At 33.5% G+C, this 17,024-nt stretch overlaps 1 protein-coding gene across 1 annotated transcript in view; it reads left to right on the forward strand.

Annotated features, from left to right (window-relative positions):
• csmd1 (CUB and Sushi multiple domains 1) overlaps positions 1–17,024 on the forward strand; it is a 716,970-nt gene that overhangs the window by 545,678 nt on the left and 154,268 nt on the right. The window contains exons 27-33 of the mRNA XM_031902727.1: positions 77–279; positions 5,424–5,615; positions 5,820–5,958; positions 9,194–9,381; positions 11,753–11,947; positions 14,070–14,186; positions 15,595–15,708. Coding sequence (XP_031758587.1) covers positions 77–279; positions 5,424–5,615; positions 5,820–5,958; positions 9,194–9,381; positions 11,753–11,947; positions 14,070–14,186; positions 15,595–15,708 — 1,148 coding nt within the window. The remainder of the gene's footprint in view (positions 1–76; positions 280–5,423; positions 5,616–5,819; positions 5,959–9,193; positions 9,382–11,752; positions 11,948–14,069; positions 14,187–15,594; positions 15,709–17,024) is intronic.

Consider the following 17,024-nt stretch of genomic DNA (forward strand, 5'->3'; position numbering starts at 1 on the left):
TTCCATCTGAGTAAACACAACATTTTTCATTATTTACAAAGCTAAATATTATTTCTCCTGTGCATTCTGTTTGCAGTCTTCACTTTATAGTTTTTGACACAGAAGTCTCACATGATATCCTAAAGGTATGGGATGGACCTGTAGACAGCAATGTTCTTCTGAAAGAGTGGAGTGGCTCGTCTCTCCCTGAGGACATTCACAGCACATTCAATTCTTTGACATTACAGTTTGATAGTGATTTTTTTATCAGCAAGTCTGGCTTTTCCATACAATATTCAAGTAGGTATAAAACTCAGCTCTATAAATGTAGCATGACGTGGAACTTGTGCTCTGTGGATATTTCCTTTGCTTCTGCAGAAAATATTTGTATACAAATGAATGAACAGAATTATACCAGTTAAACAGAACAAGAGTTAGAACATTATTAAAGAGCAAATTTATCAAAGTGTGAAATAAGAACTCACCCAGTAAAATTCACCCACACTCTGTTTATCCATAAAAGCATATTTATCAAGTGGTGAACTCTTACTTTCACTCATTGATAAGAAAAAAAAATCTCTAAAAATCACCTAGGAATGATTAGGGAATGGGGGAATTGTACTATGAAGGCTTATCAAAATTCAAATTTGTAAAATTTTATAATTTTTTTTTATCGAACTTCAATGTTTGCTCATTTGTTAAAAAATGTAATCTAAAAAACTTGATTAGCGAAAACCAGATAAAACTAGACCCATTTTCAATATGTCCTCAAACTTTTTAAAAATTTAGAAAAATGTTAAAATGAAAAAAATTGCTTGAACTTTGCCTAGGAGAAATCCCATTGAATGTTGCATCAACGTCAAAGCTTTTAGATGCTGAAGTTTTACATTTTTTTTTAAGGGAGAAGGAAAGTCATTTGGCATTTTACTGCCAATAGATTTGCCACATTGATTCCATTTAGAACACTATATTTATTCTGCAGAAAGTTTTATCATACCTAAGTAAAGAGACCTAGAAGCTTTCTCTGTTTGTTTAAGATTGCAGCTGCCATTTTTGATTGATCTTCATAGCTTTCTGCTTGCAGCTCTAGCCGTTATAGCTCAGATCACACATTCCTAAGGGTGGGGGGAGTGAGTTTTATGAATTCTTATGGGAGGGGGAGCAGGAGTGGGGAGATAGGAGAAAACCGGCCCTGGGAATGAAGGATTTTTTTGAGAGAGGAAGTCAAATACCTAAAGAACATGTTTACAAAAAAGGAGAAAGAAATCCTTTGTTTCTTTTGATAGAGGACTCAGTGCAGCTTTTCTGTGAGTGCTTATGGCTGTATTTATATAGACCTTTCTGATAAAGCTTGCTTCGTTTTTACCGTTCCTTTTTTTAAATTCTTTTGCATTTTATAGATATCCGGCATTCCAGCTTTGGAAGCCCTAATTCGAAACTGATTCGAGTTTTAGTGGAAAAATATTTGAATTGTGGCATAAATTTGTAATCAGACATTGATAAATCAGCACACTGGCTCATGCTGGCACACTAATGTATATATAGAGAGAAATAATAGAGCAAGATCATTTGCGTTTGCATACATCAGGTTCCTAAATTTTCATTTAGATGGAGTGTCTAGATTTGCAAAAACAATATTTGCATTTGCACTGGGCAATAAATCACTGGACACTAGTTTAAATTTAAGCTTTATTGTTATGCCAGTTCAACATGAAGACATTAAGTGACAAGTCTAATTATATTAATTGTAATCATTTTTCATTAAAACTTAATTAGTATTTAATCATGCATACAAGCAAGAGAACTGAACTGTGTATAAATGACCCTTATTCTTTGGGTGCCTATATTATTAAAAAACAACAACAGCAACACAAAACATGAGACTGACAGTCAAGCAATAATCCAATCTTTTTTTTTATTAAAAAAAATGTAAAAATCATTTTCTCTTTTTACCAATTTATCCAAATTAAGTTAGGCCTAATTATGCATATTTCAATGTTTTCTTTATCTATATTAATATGTATGCAAAATATATGGAAATAGAAAAATAAACAATATTTGAGTGAAAGTATTAAATTAAGCGTTTGGTGAACTTTTCATGGGATGCTTTTTCAGTTCTTCCAATAAAGAAAATGAGGTTGGAATCAGAAAACTATAGAAAAAAAACCTAGAGATAAAATATTTATTTATGCCTACAAGTTTATTAAGGTAAAGTAGCTTTGGAAAAAATAATTGACAGCTTGTGCAGTTTATAAGTATTGTAATATAGGTATGAGATCTGTTATCCAGAAAGCTCCAAATTCTGGCAAGGTCATCTGCAACAGACTCCTTTTTAATTAAATTATTCAAAATTTTGAAACACATTTCCTTTTTCTCTTTAATAATAACTTGATCCCAACTAAGATATACAGTAATTAATCCTTGTTGAAGGCAAATCAATTTTTTTGCTGATTTAAGGTATGGAGCTCCAAATCTGGAAAACCTCTGGTCCCAAGCATTCTGGATAACAGGCCCCATACCTTGAAGGGATTTAAAGGGACATATGTGCTACACACAGGCCAGATCCCAGAAGGCCACAACACCCGGAGGAAAATAGAAAAATTGGGGAGCACCAAAAAGAGCTGGATTAAAAAACAGTCCTATTATTTAATCATGTATAAAAAGTCCACATGTACATCCATAGGACCTAGGCTTAACATGTTTCGGTATTGAAAGGGGACCTGTCACCCGAAGAAATAATTCCAAATCCCCAGATCAAAACACATAATACCTAGTTTTATTGGTGATATGTAGGAAGACTTAAGTAGTAGAATTAGTACTGTAGACAGCTGAAAGTGCCATCATCTCTCATGTGCAAAATGTCAACTGTTAGTAAATTAATTACAAGGCAGCAGTCATGTGAACATGACATTATGAATTGTATACAGACAATAGTTTACTGGGTGTGAATAGTGTAAATGGTATATACATATGTAAGGTTATGTCACTCCGAATGAAATTTGACCTCCGATAATGCTACTACGTCATCTAGAAATTTTCCATCAATGGCTGGTGAAAGTAAGTGAAAATAATATTAGTGGTTATTTTTTTCCTCCCCTCATATAATAAACACATCATCTATATGATACAACTATTTAAAAGACTTGATTAGTTTTGGTGATATTATATATCTGTATAAAATGAGTGCAATAATAGAGGCTGTGTCCTAGTATGTCAAGTAGAGCTGTTAATGATATGATTACCATTGTGCAGTCTCCCATTGTGTGAGGAAATCTCCTGCAAGTAAAAAGTACTTAGCGAAAGACAGTTAGGTATAGGGCACAGAAAGGGCTGTCTGTAATGTTTTTATGCATGTGGTTTTATATAACATTTCACTTATTATATTGCTAAGGTCATCAAATACAATAAATGTTACTTTTATGCCTATTTTTCCATTAGCATGGAATTTTATTGAGGAAGATTTTCTTTTTCTCTAAAAGAAAACAGTTCATATATGTGTAATTTTCAGGTTGCTTCTGCTCTAGTTGCCATATTCTTTACTTAAAACTATGACCGAATTGTTGGAAGCCACAACTTGCATGGTTTAGCAATGCAGGGACAAATTTAGCCTCTCTATTAGTAAATTGCACCAATGTGTGCAGTGTCAATACAATGTTTAGCTAATTTAATAGGTGCAAGTCGGTTGCATTTGTGGGCACAATACAGCAATGGAACAAGGTAGTAACACCTTCTAAAGGAAAGTGTTAAGTTTAGGGCTCCCATGCGTTAATGTGCCCTGTGCCTTGCACCTTGATGGCAGCTGCACTCAGTCAGACAGAGCCCTACAATATTCTACACGACAGTGGAAAATATCGTTTTCCAAATGAGATCATATTCACAAAGGTGTTTTATTTTCTGTCTTTGGTTCTTGCAGTGAGGTTTGGTTGTGCCTAAGTTTGTTATTTAGTATTGTAGTTTATGATGTGAAAGGTATCCCTTCCTCTCTCACACCTATTGCTATGCATTCCTTGTCTGGTTTGAGTGATAATTTGAAAGTTAAAACTGCTACAGTATTAAATACTTGCCTAGTCCTTTTAAAGTTTCTAAATGATTTATTATTTAACCATTTTGTATTTGGGTCAGTCTATTCTTGGCTTATGCTTAATGTCTTGATGTAATTGAATTCAGAGGATTTTTCTATCTCTTTGGTATGAGAAATTAATATAAACAAGCTCACAACTGTATCCATTCTGCTTTAATGACAGCATGCATATATCATTCTTGAACATTTTATACATTATTTTGAGTTGTATTAACAAAATAATAAAACATCCAATCACATACACAGACTCACACATTAGGTTATAAAGGTGGACTTTTAATTTTGAGGCTGGCAGATCCATCAAAATGTTCATCCAGGCCTTTAAATATGTCCACATCAACTCCCTATTTTGGATCTTGATGTGAAAAATCATCAAAATATTAGCAAAAATTAAGATTACACTAGCTGCAGTACTAGGTAAAAAACATCAATCTTGCTGCAGAATGCACTGGATTCTATACTGCCATGTGATATGAACCTGAATCTTATGACATGTGAAACAGTTATCAATATATGGATGTTCCATTCATCTTGTGTTATCTAACATATATTATGTTTAGATTGTTACTGTAAAATTACAAAAACTTTTCTTCTAAATGTGAGTTGAAAATGGGTGCCATGCAGGATAGCATTTGCTCCTTCTGTAGTAGGCTGAGAAACCTTAGGGCATCTTCCATCCTTTTTTACTGGTTTTTATGCATTATTTTAGAAAACCTTTTTTGTGTGTGTTTTTTTCACTTAATTGTGTTATATACAGCTCTTCATTTTGAAATGCATTTGCTTTTTGGTTGGTAGGGCAATCAACCCTAGTAAAGAAATAATATTTTGAAGGACAGATAAAGTTGAATAAAATCAATATAAAAATGAGCGTGAAACTAAAGGATGTAGAATGGCCTTATAGTATAGTAATCTACAATACATTTGATTACCATTAAAGACAGATTAAAAAATAACATATGTGGTATTGACAGAGTATGCCTATGAAGGTTTTATTTCAGTTATGATATACACATGATATACAGGTCATGATTTGCTAAGTAAAACTTGGAAACATTTTACCACTGAGAACTGAAGAAGACACTCAGATAGGCAGGCTCGACCAAGTACTTAGCTTGATACTGGTTATCACTTGTTACATAGGGTTGAAAAAAGACCAGAGTCTATCTTGTTGCCTTTTGTCACAATCTTGATGGCCCAATTTAGACCAGCAATTGTATTCCAGTGTCTCTTAATCATGTAACATATGAAAACAGCATAAACCCATAAATATAAGCAAGTGTATTTCATTCCAAAATGCCACCCTTCCATAAACATTCCCCTTGCAACATGTAAACTACTAATTAGGTGACATGCTTTTTTTTAGCTTCAGTTGCATCAACGTGTAATGATCCTGGAACACCTCAAAATGGTACCAGATATGGAGACACAAGGGAACCTGGAGATACAATTACTTTTCAGTGTGATCCTGGGTATCAAATACAAGGACATGCTAAAATTACATGTGTGCTGCTGAATAACAGATTTTATTGGCAGCCTGATCCTCCAACATGCATAGGTAATGTATTCATATTGTGTGTTTAATGTGCAGATCACCAAGCTTAGCAAAATCAACTGTTTTTTTAAGTTGTTTAGCAACCTAACTGCAGTCTGTTTAAGAAGTGCACATTTCTGTTTTCTGTGCATAGTTTATAAATTATTGTCATGGAACTTCATTTATGCAAAGTTTAACATCTGATTCTGTTTCTTCTTGTTGTGACAGCGGCATGTGGTGGAAATTTGACAGGCCCTGCGGGTGTTATTTTATCACCTAACTACCCTCAGCCGTATCCTCCTGGGAAAGAATGTGACTGGAGAATAAAAGTAAATTCAGACTTTGTCATTGCCTTGATATTCAAAAGGTACCAGTCATAGACTAAAAAAAAGTGTAACAGGATTTCTTTAAATGTCAGATCGAAAAATCACATCATTTATCACTTCATTGGGCTTCTAATTACATTTTGTTGCTAAGCCCTAGAGCATGTATCCAGTACATTCTGCATCAGTATAGATGCATTGCAGAGTAACAAACACATTATTCAGCTTTCCAGGAATATTTGGTGCCAAAGACATATTGTTAGGGGAAAAAAGCAGAACAAGCCAGATGTACCTAGAAACTCACACACAAAAACCAGCATCTCCCATACAGTTTATGTTAATCAAATAATTCTAATTTTTAAAAATGATTTCATTTTTCTCTGTCATAATAAAACAGTACCTTGTACTTGATTCTAACTAAGATGCATGAATCTATATTCGGTATACTTAGGGGCACATTTACTAAGACACGAATCTGAACCGAATTGGAAAAATTCCGATTTGAAAACGAACATTTTGCGACTTTTTCGTATTTTTTGCGATTTTTTCGGCGTCTTTACGACTTTTAGGAAATTGTCACGACTTTTCCGTTACCAATACGATTTGCACGTAAAAACGCGAGTTTTTCGTAGCCATTCCGAAAGTTGCGCAAAATCTGGCGATTTTTTCGTAGCGTTAAAACTTGCGCGAAAAGTTGCAACTTTTTGCGCAAGTTTTAACGCTACGAAAAATCGCCAGATTTTGCGCAACTTTCGGAATGGCTACGAAAAATTCTCGTTTTTTCGCACAAATCGTATTAGTAACGAAAAAGTCGCGACATTTTTCCGAAAAAATCGCAAAATACCGATCATTATGAAAAAAACGCAATCGGACGCATTCGGCCCGTTCGTGGGTTAGTAAATGTGTCCCTTAATGTTACAATGATTATTAGCAAAGTTCAGACACAGAAAAATCATATAAATACCAATCCTAGCAGTTAATATATTAATATTGCCTTTCACACTAAATGAAAGGGCAATGTTTTTAGTGATGAGCGAAATTGTTGCATGCGTCAAAAAAAATGTTGTGCTTCAAAAAAAATTTGCACTTGTGTCATTATTTTTGCCACGAGTGGAATTTTTTGACACCTGTGAAATTTTTTTTCATGTGCACGTCATTTGCGCATTTCGCAAATTTTTCGCTGTTTTGCAAATCTTTTCAAAGTTTTGCAAATTTTTTGGCAAAGCAAGACAGGACAGATTCACTCATCACTAGTGATCACTTTATTTTAAAAAAAGTATAGAAAAAGTATACAACTGTTTTATTCATGTTGAACAATCTGTAATTGCAGGGGTCCTTGGGACACCATTCATTTAAATATTTTTTAAAAATGTTCACTGCTTTCCACTGAATTGTTACTTTGCATTTTTTTCTACATATAAATAGCGATATAAATAGTGATGCATACAGTATTTTACATGCTGATATGTTCACTTTGCTTATTTACTCTTGGAACCAGATGGCATTCAGAATATTGTCTTAATTGTCTCTTGAACTGAGATTAAACTGTACTCTGATGTGCCCAAAATATATATGCAGTCTCAAACTTGTTATATGACTTATGTATTAGGAAGGTACTTATTTTACAGGAATTTTTTTATTCACACTATTTCACATGTTAAACAAGTGTCTGCTGCTAGTTCCAATTCCATTTTGTATTTTACTTCATTATTCTAGAATGCTTCATCCAGGCATTAGAATGTCTTGATACAAAGATACTCTTATTGCACAAAGGGTGGACATGTTTAAGTGTTAATCCAGTCGAGTATCAGTTTGCTTTATCACAATGTATAGATTGCATCCCCATGCATACTATAGCGTGTCAGTCAGGAGAGGATTGATTATATTGCAGATGATCCACTTAGGGAATTGAACCTATCTACAGTTAAGTCTGTAGGATGTAAATATTTACTGTTTTAGCCTGCATGTGGAACCTTTATAGTAATAAACAGTTTTGATAGATGTCCTAGATTCTTATAAAACTTATATACTGACCCTAGAAATAGTTATTGGTTTAAATGTCAGACTCAAAAGGAAAAAGAATTAGAGCAGAAAAGCAAGTAAGCAAAACATATAATGAAAGCCAAAGCATATATTGTTCAATTAATGTTATACTTATATGTTGTATTTATATGATGATTTCAATACTAAGGGGCTGATTTACTAATCCACGAATCCGAATGGGAAAAAATCGGATTGGAAACGAACATTTTGTGTCTTTTACATATTTTTTGCGATTTTTCCGTCACCGTTGCGACTTTTTCGTAGCCGTTACGACTTGCGAGATTTGTCGTGACTTTTTCGTATTGAGCGCTAGTAAACGGCGGGCAAACCTTTCCGATTTTTTCGCGACAGCTACGAAAAAGTCACGACAATTTGCGCAAGTCGTAACGGCTACGAAAAAGTCACAACAACTTACGAAAAAGTCGCGACAGCGACATAAAAATCGCAAAATACCGAGCATTACGAAAAAAACGCATTTGGACGCTTTCGATCCGTTCTTGGATTAGTAAATCGGCCCCCAAGTATATAGGATTTAATAATAAGTTTGAGGAAGATGCATAACAAGGAAATGCAAACAGCTTGCTTAAAATAAAAATTTTTATTAAGGTGCTGATTTAACATTCAATGGTAAGTTTTACCCAGCAGTGATGTAAATTGTCCTCTACTTTTTTCCCCATGTGTGGTATGGGGGAGTGAGGATTTAGATGGGAATGTGTGCACGGTTCTGCTTCTGAGCTGTATTGTGCACAAAAATTGATGAAAATAAATGTGTTTTACTGCTTTTAAGAACTTATACCTTTATAGCTCCAAAAAATTTAAATTTTTTAAAACTTTCTTGACTGTCCAGAAAGATTTTATAAATCAAGAGTAGATTGAACTGCTGGATTGGTATTAATGAATGTCTATTTTAATCCTTCTAACACTTTTTATTGTTAAAAAAATAAAGGAATAAAGCAAACATAGCAGTTACTACTAATTTTGTAAAACTAATATATTTCACAATCCTTATTTGTTAACATTCCTTGCCTTGTTTTGTGTGTGTATGTGTGTATTTCCATGATATTTAGGAACTCCAATATTAATAACTGTATCTGCTATCTCTTTTGTCATAATGTTGGATGTATATGTGACACATAATGCAGACGTTCCAATCGTATTATTGACTCTAAAAAAATAGTTTTAAGCTCATAGCTTTGCTTCACTCAACAATTGTCATTCTTTCTGTGTGCATTTCAGCTTCAATATGGAGCCTAGTTATGACTTTCTACATATTTATGAAGGTGAAGACTCCAACAGTCCTTTAATTGGAAGTTTTCAAGGATCCCATGCACCAGAAAGAATAGAGAGTAACGCTAACAGTCTATTTCTAGCATTTCGAAGTGATGCATCTGTTGGCATGTCTGGTTTTGCCATTGAATATACAGGTAATTTAGGAGTTCAGTGACATATTCTTATTTCATTAAATGAGGCCTTTGTACTGTTTTCCTTAAACTAGTTAAGGATATGCCTGTTGGGCCCTCTGAACCTATTTTTTTCCTCTCTCTCTAACCCTTTTTTGTTAAATTAATGTAAGGCCCTTGTTAAATATAAAGAAATGTAAAGCACTGTTAAACTTGCTGGAGTTACATAAGTAAAAGATGATGATATGGTATGAGAAACAAATACATTTGTGTGGGTGCTACTGGTTCTCCAGATTTAAGAAAAGCGATTCTATATAGATTATTCTATATACAGTATATTTGATATTGCAGTAATAGAGCAGTCTGGTAGAAGGTTCATTTAATCAGCGTTGAGGAGGTAACCATAAAAATGGCATCCGTTATTAAAAAATACTTTAAACAATTTAAACCTTGGCTATGAATTAATTATTATTTATACTAGTGTAATGTTATCACTAAGTAGGACTTTCAAAATCCTCTGGATCCCAAATAAGTATGTGAAACACAGGATGATCAGATTTTGCCAACATAAATGTGATGGATAAACCCCTTCCACTTGGAACTTGTTACCTGTAGATTGGTGTTTTTCTGAAAGCTTGTGCATTCTAGTTAACACACAGGGCACACACACTGTATATTTGTCAGGCTGAATGGTATTGAAGACACTGATTTTGGATGCTTACTTTCCTTATGCAAACTCTAGGTGGCCAGATCTAGTACTGTCTGTTATATGGTGCAATAAATAACTACAGACATTGCAGTAAATGAGCAAATTCCTCCGTTTTTCTGATACAGCTTTGAATAAGGTTTTTAACTATTGCCATAAAAGAAACTGTCTATTGAAAGCCTTATATAGTAACCATTTTGGCAGTTAGATTTTGAGGCCTGCTGAAATGCAAAACCAATTTAACTAACCTTATACAATACCCTAGGTAATAGCAGCATGATTTCATTGTATCAGATGAACATTATGAAATAACTATGAAGTTAATTTATTCATTCAGTTATTTATTTTGTTGTCATTAATGCATGCTATCACTTCTGACAGAATTACATAGCTAAAATCAGCTGAGTAAAAAGATTAAGATTTTAAGCCCAAATTAAGCACTCTACAAAATCAGCTACACGCATTCAAACTGTAAAATAAATATATGACTATAATGAAGTAAACATAAAAATGTTGATGTCTTGATTGCTTGATTATTTAACCACTTTGCTTGGGAAGACCTAAATTAGTTCTGATTCACAATAATTCTTTGATGAATCATACAATTAGCTTAATTTCTTCTCCCTGTGTGCAAAAATAGTAGTTAGGATCAACTGAGAATAAATATACCTGTCTCTCGGTGATAAGTAAAGAGCTAATGTTTATGTATATCTTCAAGCATTTAACTCCAAAGAGCTTTCTGAGCAACCTTATGCTCCAATGATGTGCAAATCAGTGGATCAGAAGAAGAGTGTAACAGTGTGTTATAAACATATGATATTAAATGAGGTTATCGGAATCTATAAATTCACAAAGGTCAATTGAATTAGGAGACAATAGAAAAACTAGGTTAGTCTATCTATCATCTATCTTTATACACTGTATTTATATTTCAGTGCATAAAACACGGACTGACTGTAGATCTTCTAAAAAATGCCTATTACTGAAAACATGACTATATATTAGAAAGTTTTCATGCTTTTAAATGTCATTATGATACCATCTCAGAGAGTATCATAAGGGTCATGCCTACTGGGAGGGTTTACGGATTCAATGAGTATTCTCATCGTATACAGCAGAATACATTGTTCTTTTTTTCTTGTTTTAATTATACATTATGCCATTTTTCAAGGACACACTTCTTTTTTTTACCTTCTCATTTGCTGTTAGAAATAAAACTGCTTTATGCCAAAACATACTTAAAATTTGAAAAACAAAAGTTTCAAATGATTTCACTTACTGTATAGACATTTATTACTAGCATCATTCAGAATACAATGATCCTTCATCAGACATAGTGAGCCATAGTAAGCATTTTTGGATGTTGCTCCCAGTGGCCTCAAAGCAGTTTTGTAATTTCTGGTTAGGAGGCAAGCTTTGATTGCTTATCAAGTGTAATTGACAAACAGAGCCTTCTGTACCTCCAGGAACTTTATTTATGCTTGTGTTGCTCTCCAAAACCTTGTCCTTTTTAATGTGGTCCACAGGTATAAAAGGTTGGTTATCCCTGCTTTAGATAAAGTCTTTGTAGTTGAATATTATTTTGCATGGTTTTTTTAAATATATAGAATGAAACTGGGTAAAATGTTTATATAAATATAATAAACTCTAAATTTGTGCCTTTATAGTAAGTGTCTCTTTTTAACACAGAAAAACCACGGGAAGCTTGCTTTGATCCTGGTAATATAATGAATGGTACTCGCATTGGAACAGATTTTAAACTTAGCTCTACAGTAACTTATCAGTGTGACCCAGGCTACAGAATTACTGATCCTGCCACAATAACCTGTGTTATTGGGGCAGATGGAAAGCCGGCATGGAATAGGATTTTGCCATCTTGCAACGGTATGTTTAAACTAAGGCAGTAATATTTTCATCACCAGTAATATAATTTTATAGTGAATAAAAGTATGTACGTTTTTCATTTCACTTCAAATTTCACAGAAAATTAGATCAAATATTACAGTAAATGGTGCTGCTCCCCTCTAGTGGCTCTAGTGGAAATCAAAGAATGCCAGTGACTGTTGTTCTCCATTATGAGAGATAGCATACATATCAACCTATATTGAGAACAGTTTCTTTTTTATAATTTTGTTATGAATGAAATTACTGGAAATATTATAAAATATATTTGTCCTGTTATTGTGAATTTTTTTTTTAAATGCATAAATATATGCGTAAAATAATATGTAATTTGAATAATATAAGTAGACATGAAATAATTAATTAATTCCAGTGATCCATGAAGTACTTTATTATATCAAGTGCCAGTATTTGCGCGTCTGATATGTGCATGAGTAGATAGGCTTTCTCCAATCTCTCTATTGTATATGCAAATTAAATGTTTAATTGATGGTCCTAAGAAACATGGCAGCATCTGAGCACTCTGCACTGATAGATAGCCAAAAGCCCTGACATCACAATTTAAACACTATTCATTTTTGCAATTTTTGTGTCAGATACAAGCCCAGTCAGATGTATTAAACATGCTGAATGAAGCATTGTATTTAAATTAAAGATGCCACTCTATACATGTAAAGAACAGGTAGTATTTCATGGCATGAGAGCACTTAAAGGCAGTTGGTTTCCTATCTATAGTAATAAATCATTGTCAACTCGAAAGAAACTAAGCAGCATTGCTATCATATAAATCACTAGACAATGTTCAATAACACTAACATATAAGCTGGTCTTCTCTGCTGATTCACTAAAAAGTCAATAAAACAGTTAATAAAATAGATAAAGGACTGCAATGCCTTTTAGCAGAAAAAAGGAAGATGCATAAAGGCAAGGATCTTAACAATCCCCATAAACAGGATATTGGTCTAGTACTACTTGTATTAAATAGGCTCATTAAAAGAGCCCAGCCATAAATTTAGCCAGAAATTCTTTTGTAACTTTTGGTTTTAACATAATGTTTAAAAGAAAATTAAAGTATGGTTCAGAAAATATCTATATAGATGCGCCTGATGGTGATATGGTGATCACCCAACAACAATAGTTTTGAACAACAAAATATATTACTTTAAAGGTTATCCAATATTGTTGTTACTCCTGTTGTTAAAAGTAAACTGTGCTATTTGCACCTTGGGATTAAAATTTTGATGAAATGGGAGTAAAAAGAAAGTTGATGATATACTCTATGGGGCTCATAACTTTGCAGCAAAACTTTTACACCCCTGCTATAGATAAGCCTATTGGAGAACATCAGCTCTCAAAATAAGTATTTTCTCATTATTTAAAGATTTCAATGAGAACTAAAAACTAACTAAAGAAGTAGGGCAGAAATATTGTTTGTGCTTCTACACAACTATAATGACCTATATCATTACTACTATAGAGATGCTGAAACTCTAACCCAGTGCAGACAGTTTATAATATAAAATATGGCATTTCTGGCCATATTCATTTTTAGGGTTTAGTTCTTCTTTAAATCTGGTTACACATTCTTTGTACTAGCTATTGGCTTTATTGCTGACAAATTCCCTTAATGTGACATTTAAGAAAATGGCAGTAATAAGGCTTTCCTCTTTTTATTATGTTGGTATTACCTTATATGTGACATCAGATAAAGCTGAAAGCAAATTTAAAGCCATCACCATCTTTTACACGTTGCTCGTTGTTTCTAATTTATAACATGAGTTAGGATATCCTAAGGGATAAGGCCATTTTGTGATATTTGACCTATCTACTGGCACTTCTCTTTATTCAGTTACTATGTCATGCTATATAATAGATCTCTATCCAGCTACTTCTTAACCCAAGAGAGATAAGGAAACAATCTTTCTTTGCCTTGCTATTGTAAATTTGCTCCAGTCTTCCATACTGCTGTGAAAGTATTAACTTTGTAGGATTGGTGTTTTTTATTGTAGCTAATAAAATGTTAATGTCAATAAAATGTTAACATGCTATTTAAGTTTTTTGCCAGATATTCTTTAAAGATATATTGTATATTTTGTTCTTTCAGCTCCTTGTGGAGGGCAGTATATGGGATCTGAAGGTGTGGTGCTATCCCCAAATTACCCAAACAACTATACGTCTGGTCAAATTTGCCTTTATTCAGTTACAGTTCCTAAAGAGTTTGGTGGGTGTCACAAAATCTTTCTAGCACTAATGCTTTGTGTAACTTATTTATACTGCATATGCAATGACCTATCAGATTAGGTGTCAGCTCACCCCAAAGCTTGAGCTGTATGTTATTAAGATCAAATGTTTTAACAAAAACTGGCACTCAGTATGAAGGCAGCCAAGGTATATACAGAAAGTGTCCTGACATAACCTTCTCAAAATAATATCCAAGTCATGGCAGATATTGATGCAGATGGTTAACTATGTGTAAATTAAATACAAGTGGAATATGTGCCAACATGTGTCCTATTCTACATTAAAAAATATTTCTTTTGTTATAATAAAAAACAGTATATCTTGACAATAATGCTCACGTATATGGTAACTTGAATTAGATAAAAAATAAAGTTATCCAGACTGCTTGTTTTAGTTCAAGCCAACTCATCTAAAAATCCAAAGTCATTAAAAATATTTACCAGTTCTGTAATTGCAGCCCTGCAGGTGCATCAGCTGTTTTGAAGAACTTGTACTTTAATAATGGAACTAGCGTACTACGCAGGCTATGTTGTGTTTTTATTTCAAAGCAATGTTTCATTATCCCAGCATACTCAAGAAATACTTCAGTGTATTGTTATTTGAAAACATATTAAACTAATTAAAGTAATGCTTCCAAAGACTCTTAAAATGTCCTAATTTGTAAAGCAGGCCTCTTAACAACCCTTCAGCAGTTATTATTGGAGTTAAGAGGCCTGGCATAAAGAAATGCATTACATCTCTGGATTTTTCCAATATTGCACAAAGTTTTAACATATAAATGTTGTTTTAGTATATAAGAACAAGATAATAGAACCTATTTTAAATTGTGGTGAGCCTTTGGTTTGAGCAGCATTATTTACAGAAATTAATCTTAAAATAAACCCCACCCACATAAAGCACACATGGTATACAGTAATTTACGAGCTGCAGTTTGTAGAGAGCTTTTGAAATATCATTGTTATTGTAGCACAGTGGGGTCTTTTTTTTTATTGCTTAATCAGTAGTTTTGCAACAGGGGCAAAAATGCTAAAAAATGCATTTTTTTATACATTTCCTTTTTATGTTTGCATTTACCTTTCCACATGACTAGAAATGATTTGAATCGCAGGCGCTAAATATGACAATTACTCTGAACAGTACAATTCTCTATTCATTTTGGCAACTTATAAACAAAGGCATATTTATAAAGCTGTGTAAAATATTTTATAAGGAAAAAAAACAAAAACCAGCATGAAGTCAATGAGGTAATTTCAGTAGGCAAAGAAATTCAGGTTTGCAAATTCAAACTTTTATGCAGATTTTATTACAGGCTAACAAGTCTTTTGACAACAGGCCTACAGTTTGTTTTTCAAAATATCTTGTTTACACATTTATTCTTTATCTTCCAGTTGTATTTGGTCAGTTTGCATATTTTCAGACTGCATTAAATGACTTAGTAGAACTGTTTGATGGTGCCCAGCCCCAGGGCAGACTCCTCAGCTCTCTCTCAGGAAGCCACACAGGTAAGTGATTGTTAATAAATTGTATATGCTCTATGTAGTTTCTAATTGGGAAACTAAAATTTTTAAGTAGTATTTTTTATTGTTCCATTTAATTTATTCAAAACATTTTTAGTACTATCCTTTCTAACTCTTGGTTTCTAAAATACTCTAAGCTTTAATAGGCTAATTTCAGCCAGAGTCAGCAATTTAGAATGCTCAATTTCGACAGGATAAGTGATTTTTTTGCAGTTTTCATAGAATTATAATAAAAAAATATTAAAATCTATTTTCATATTTATCTAACATTTTTGTAAGTTAGGTAGGGTCTGTGAACCATAAAGAGGGTTTGAACCATTAGATTGTGAAAACCATTGCTATAGATGCCCTCGTTGTTCAAAATTCTAGTGTAATCTAGTGTGTCACCAAAAATTTGTGCTCCTTGCTACTTGAAACTTATGGATCTAAAGAAAATTCAGGGCACCCTGGTGCCAGAGTGTTCTGCATCTTGCCCATTGAGCCATATGCGTCAAATAAAGTATTATAGAAAATAGCAATTTTAGTACCTAACCATATTACCTTTCCATCTTCTACATCTGCTTCCCTGACTGACTTATCCCCTGTGAACCCAAAATATACCTTACACATGCACACATTAGCGATGAGCTAATTCTTAAACCAGACATGGATTTGCAGATCGTCAAAGTTTTTTGCGGAAATGTTGTGAAAATTCGCTGTGAATTGACTTGTATTTTAAAAAAAAGTCATGTTGTAGGGGTGAAAAAAAAAACACCTATTAACTTACTGTATTTATATTGAGGGAATGAGGAGGAAAGTGAGGGGGAAAAAAGTCACTAATGAGAAAATAAAGTCATACACGTGTGCATTTTGTGGATTGTTCACTGATTTGCAAGTTCTTCAAGAGATTCAGATTTTTTTCAGCAAAGCAAACGGGACAGATTCACTGATCACTAGCATACATACAGTATTTTCCACATCACAAATCCAGCAGAATTAAATGAGGAGGCCGTCTCTTAACTGAATCCACCCCAGAGAGATCCTTCATTCCACACATAACAGCCTTCTCTCTCTTAATATTTATTGTCACTTCAGGAGTTCTGAAGCTGTACTCTTTCACTGCAGATATCTCCCATATGCCTGTAAGGTGTGCAAAAAATCCCATTCATTAAAGATACTTGCATCAATAGTTGTGCTTTGCAATGCTGCCTTCCTATGCATTGTTCCTGTGCACTGTTGCAGGAGTCACAAGGCTACTGCCATTTCCAAACCAGGCGGTAGCTCAAGGGTTCCTACTCTAGGCTGCTTCAGCGTTTCCTCAA

The sequence above is a fragment of the Xenopus tropicalis genome, chromosome 5, assembly GCF_000004195.4.
Source record: "Xenopus tropicalis strain Nigerian chromosome 5, UCB_Xtro_10.0, whole genome shotgun sequence".
Classification (NCBI taxonomy): Eukaryota; Metazoa; Chordata; class Amphibia; order Anura; family Pipidae; genus Xenopus; species Xenopus tropicalis.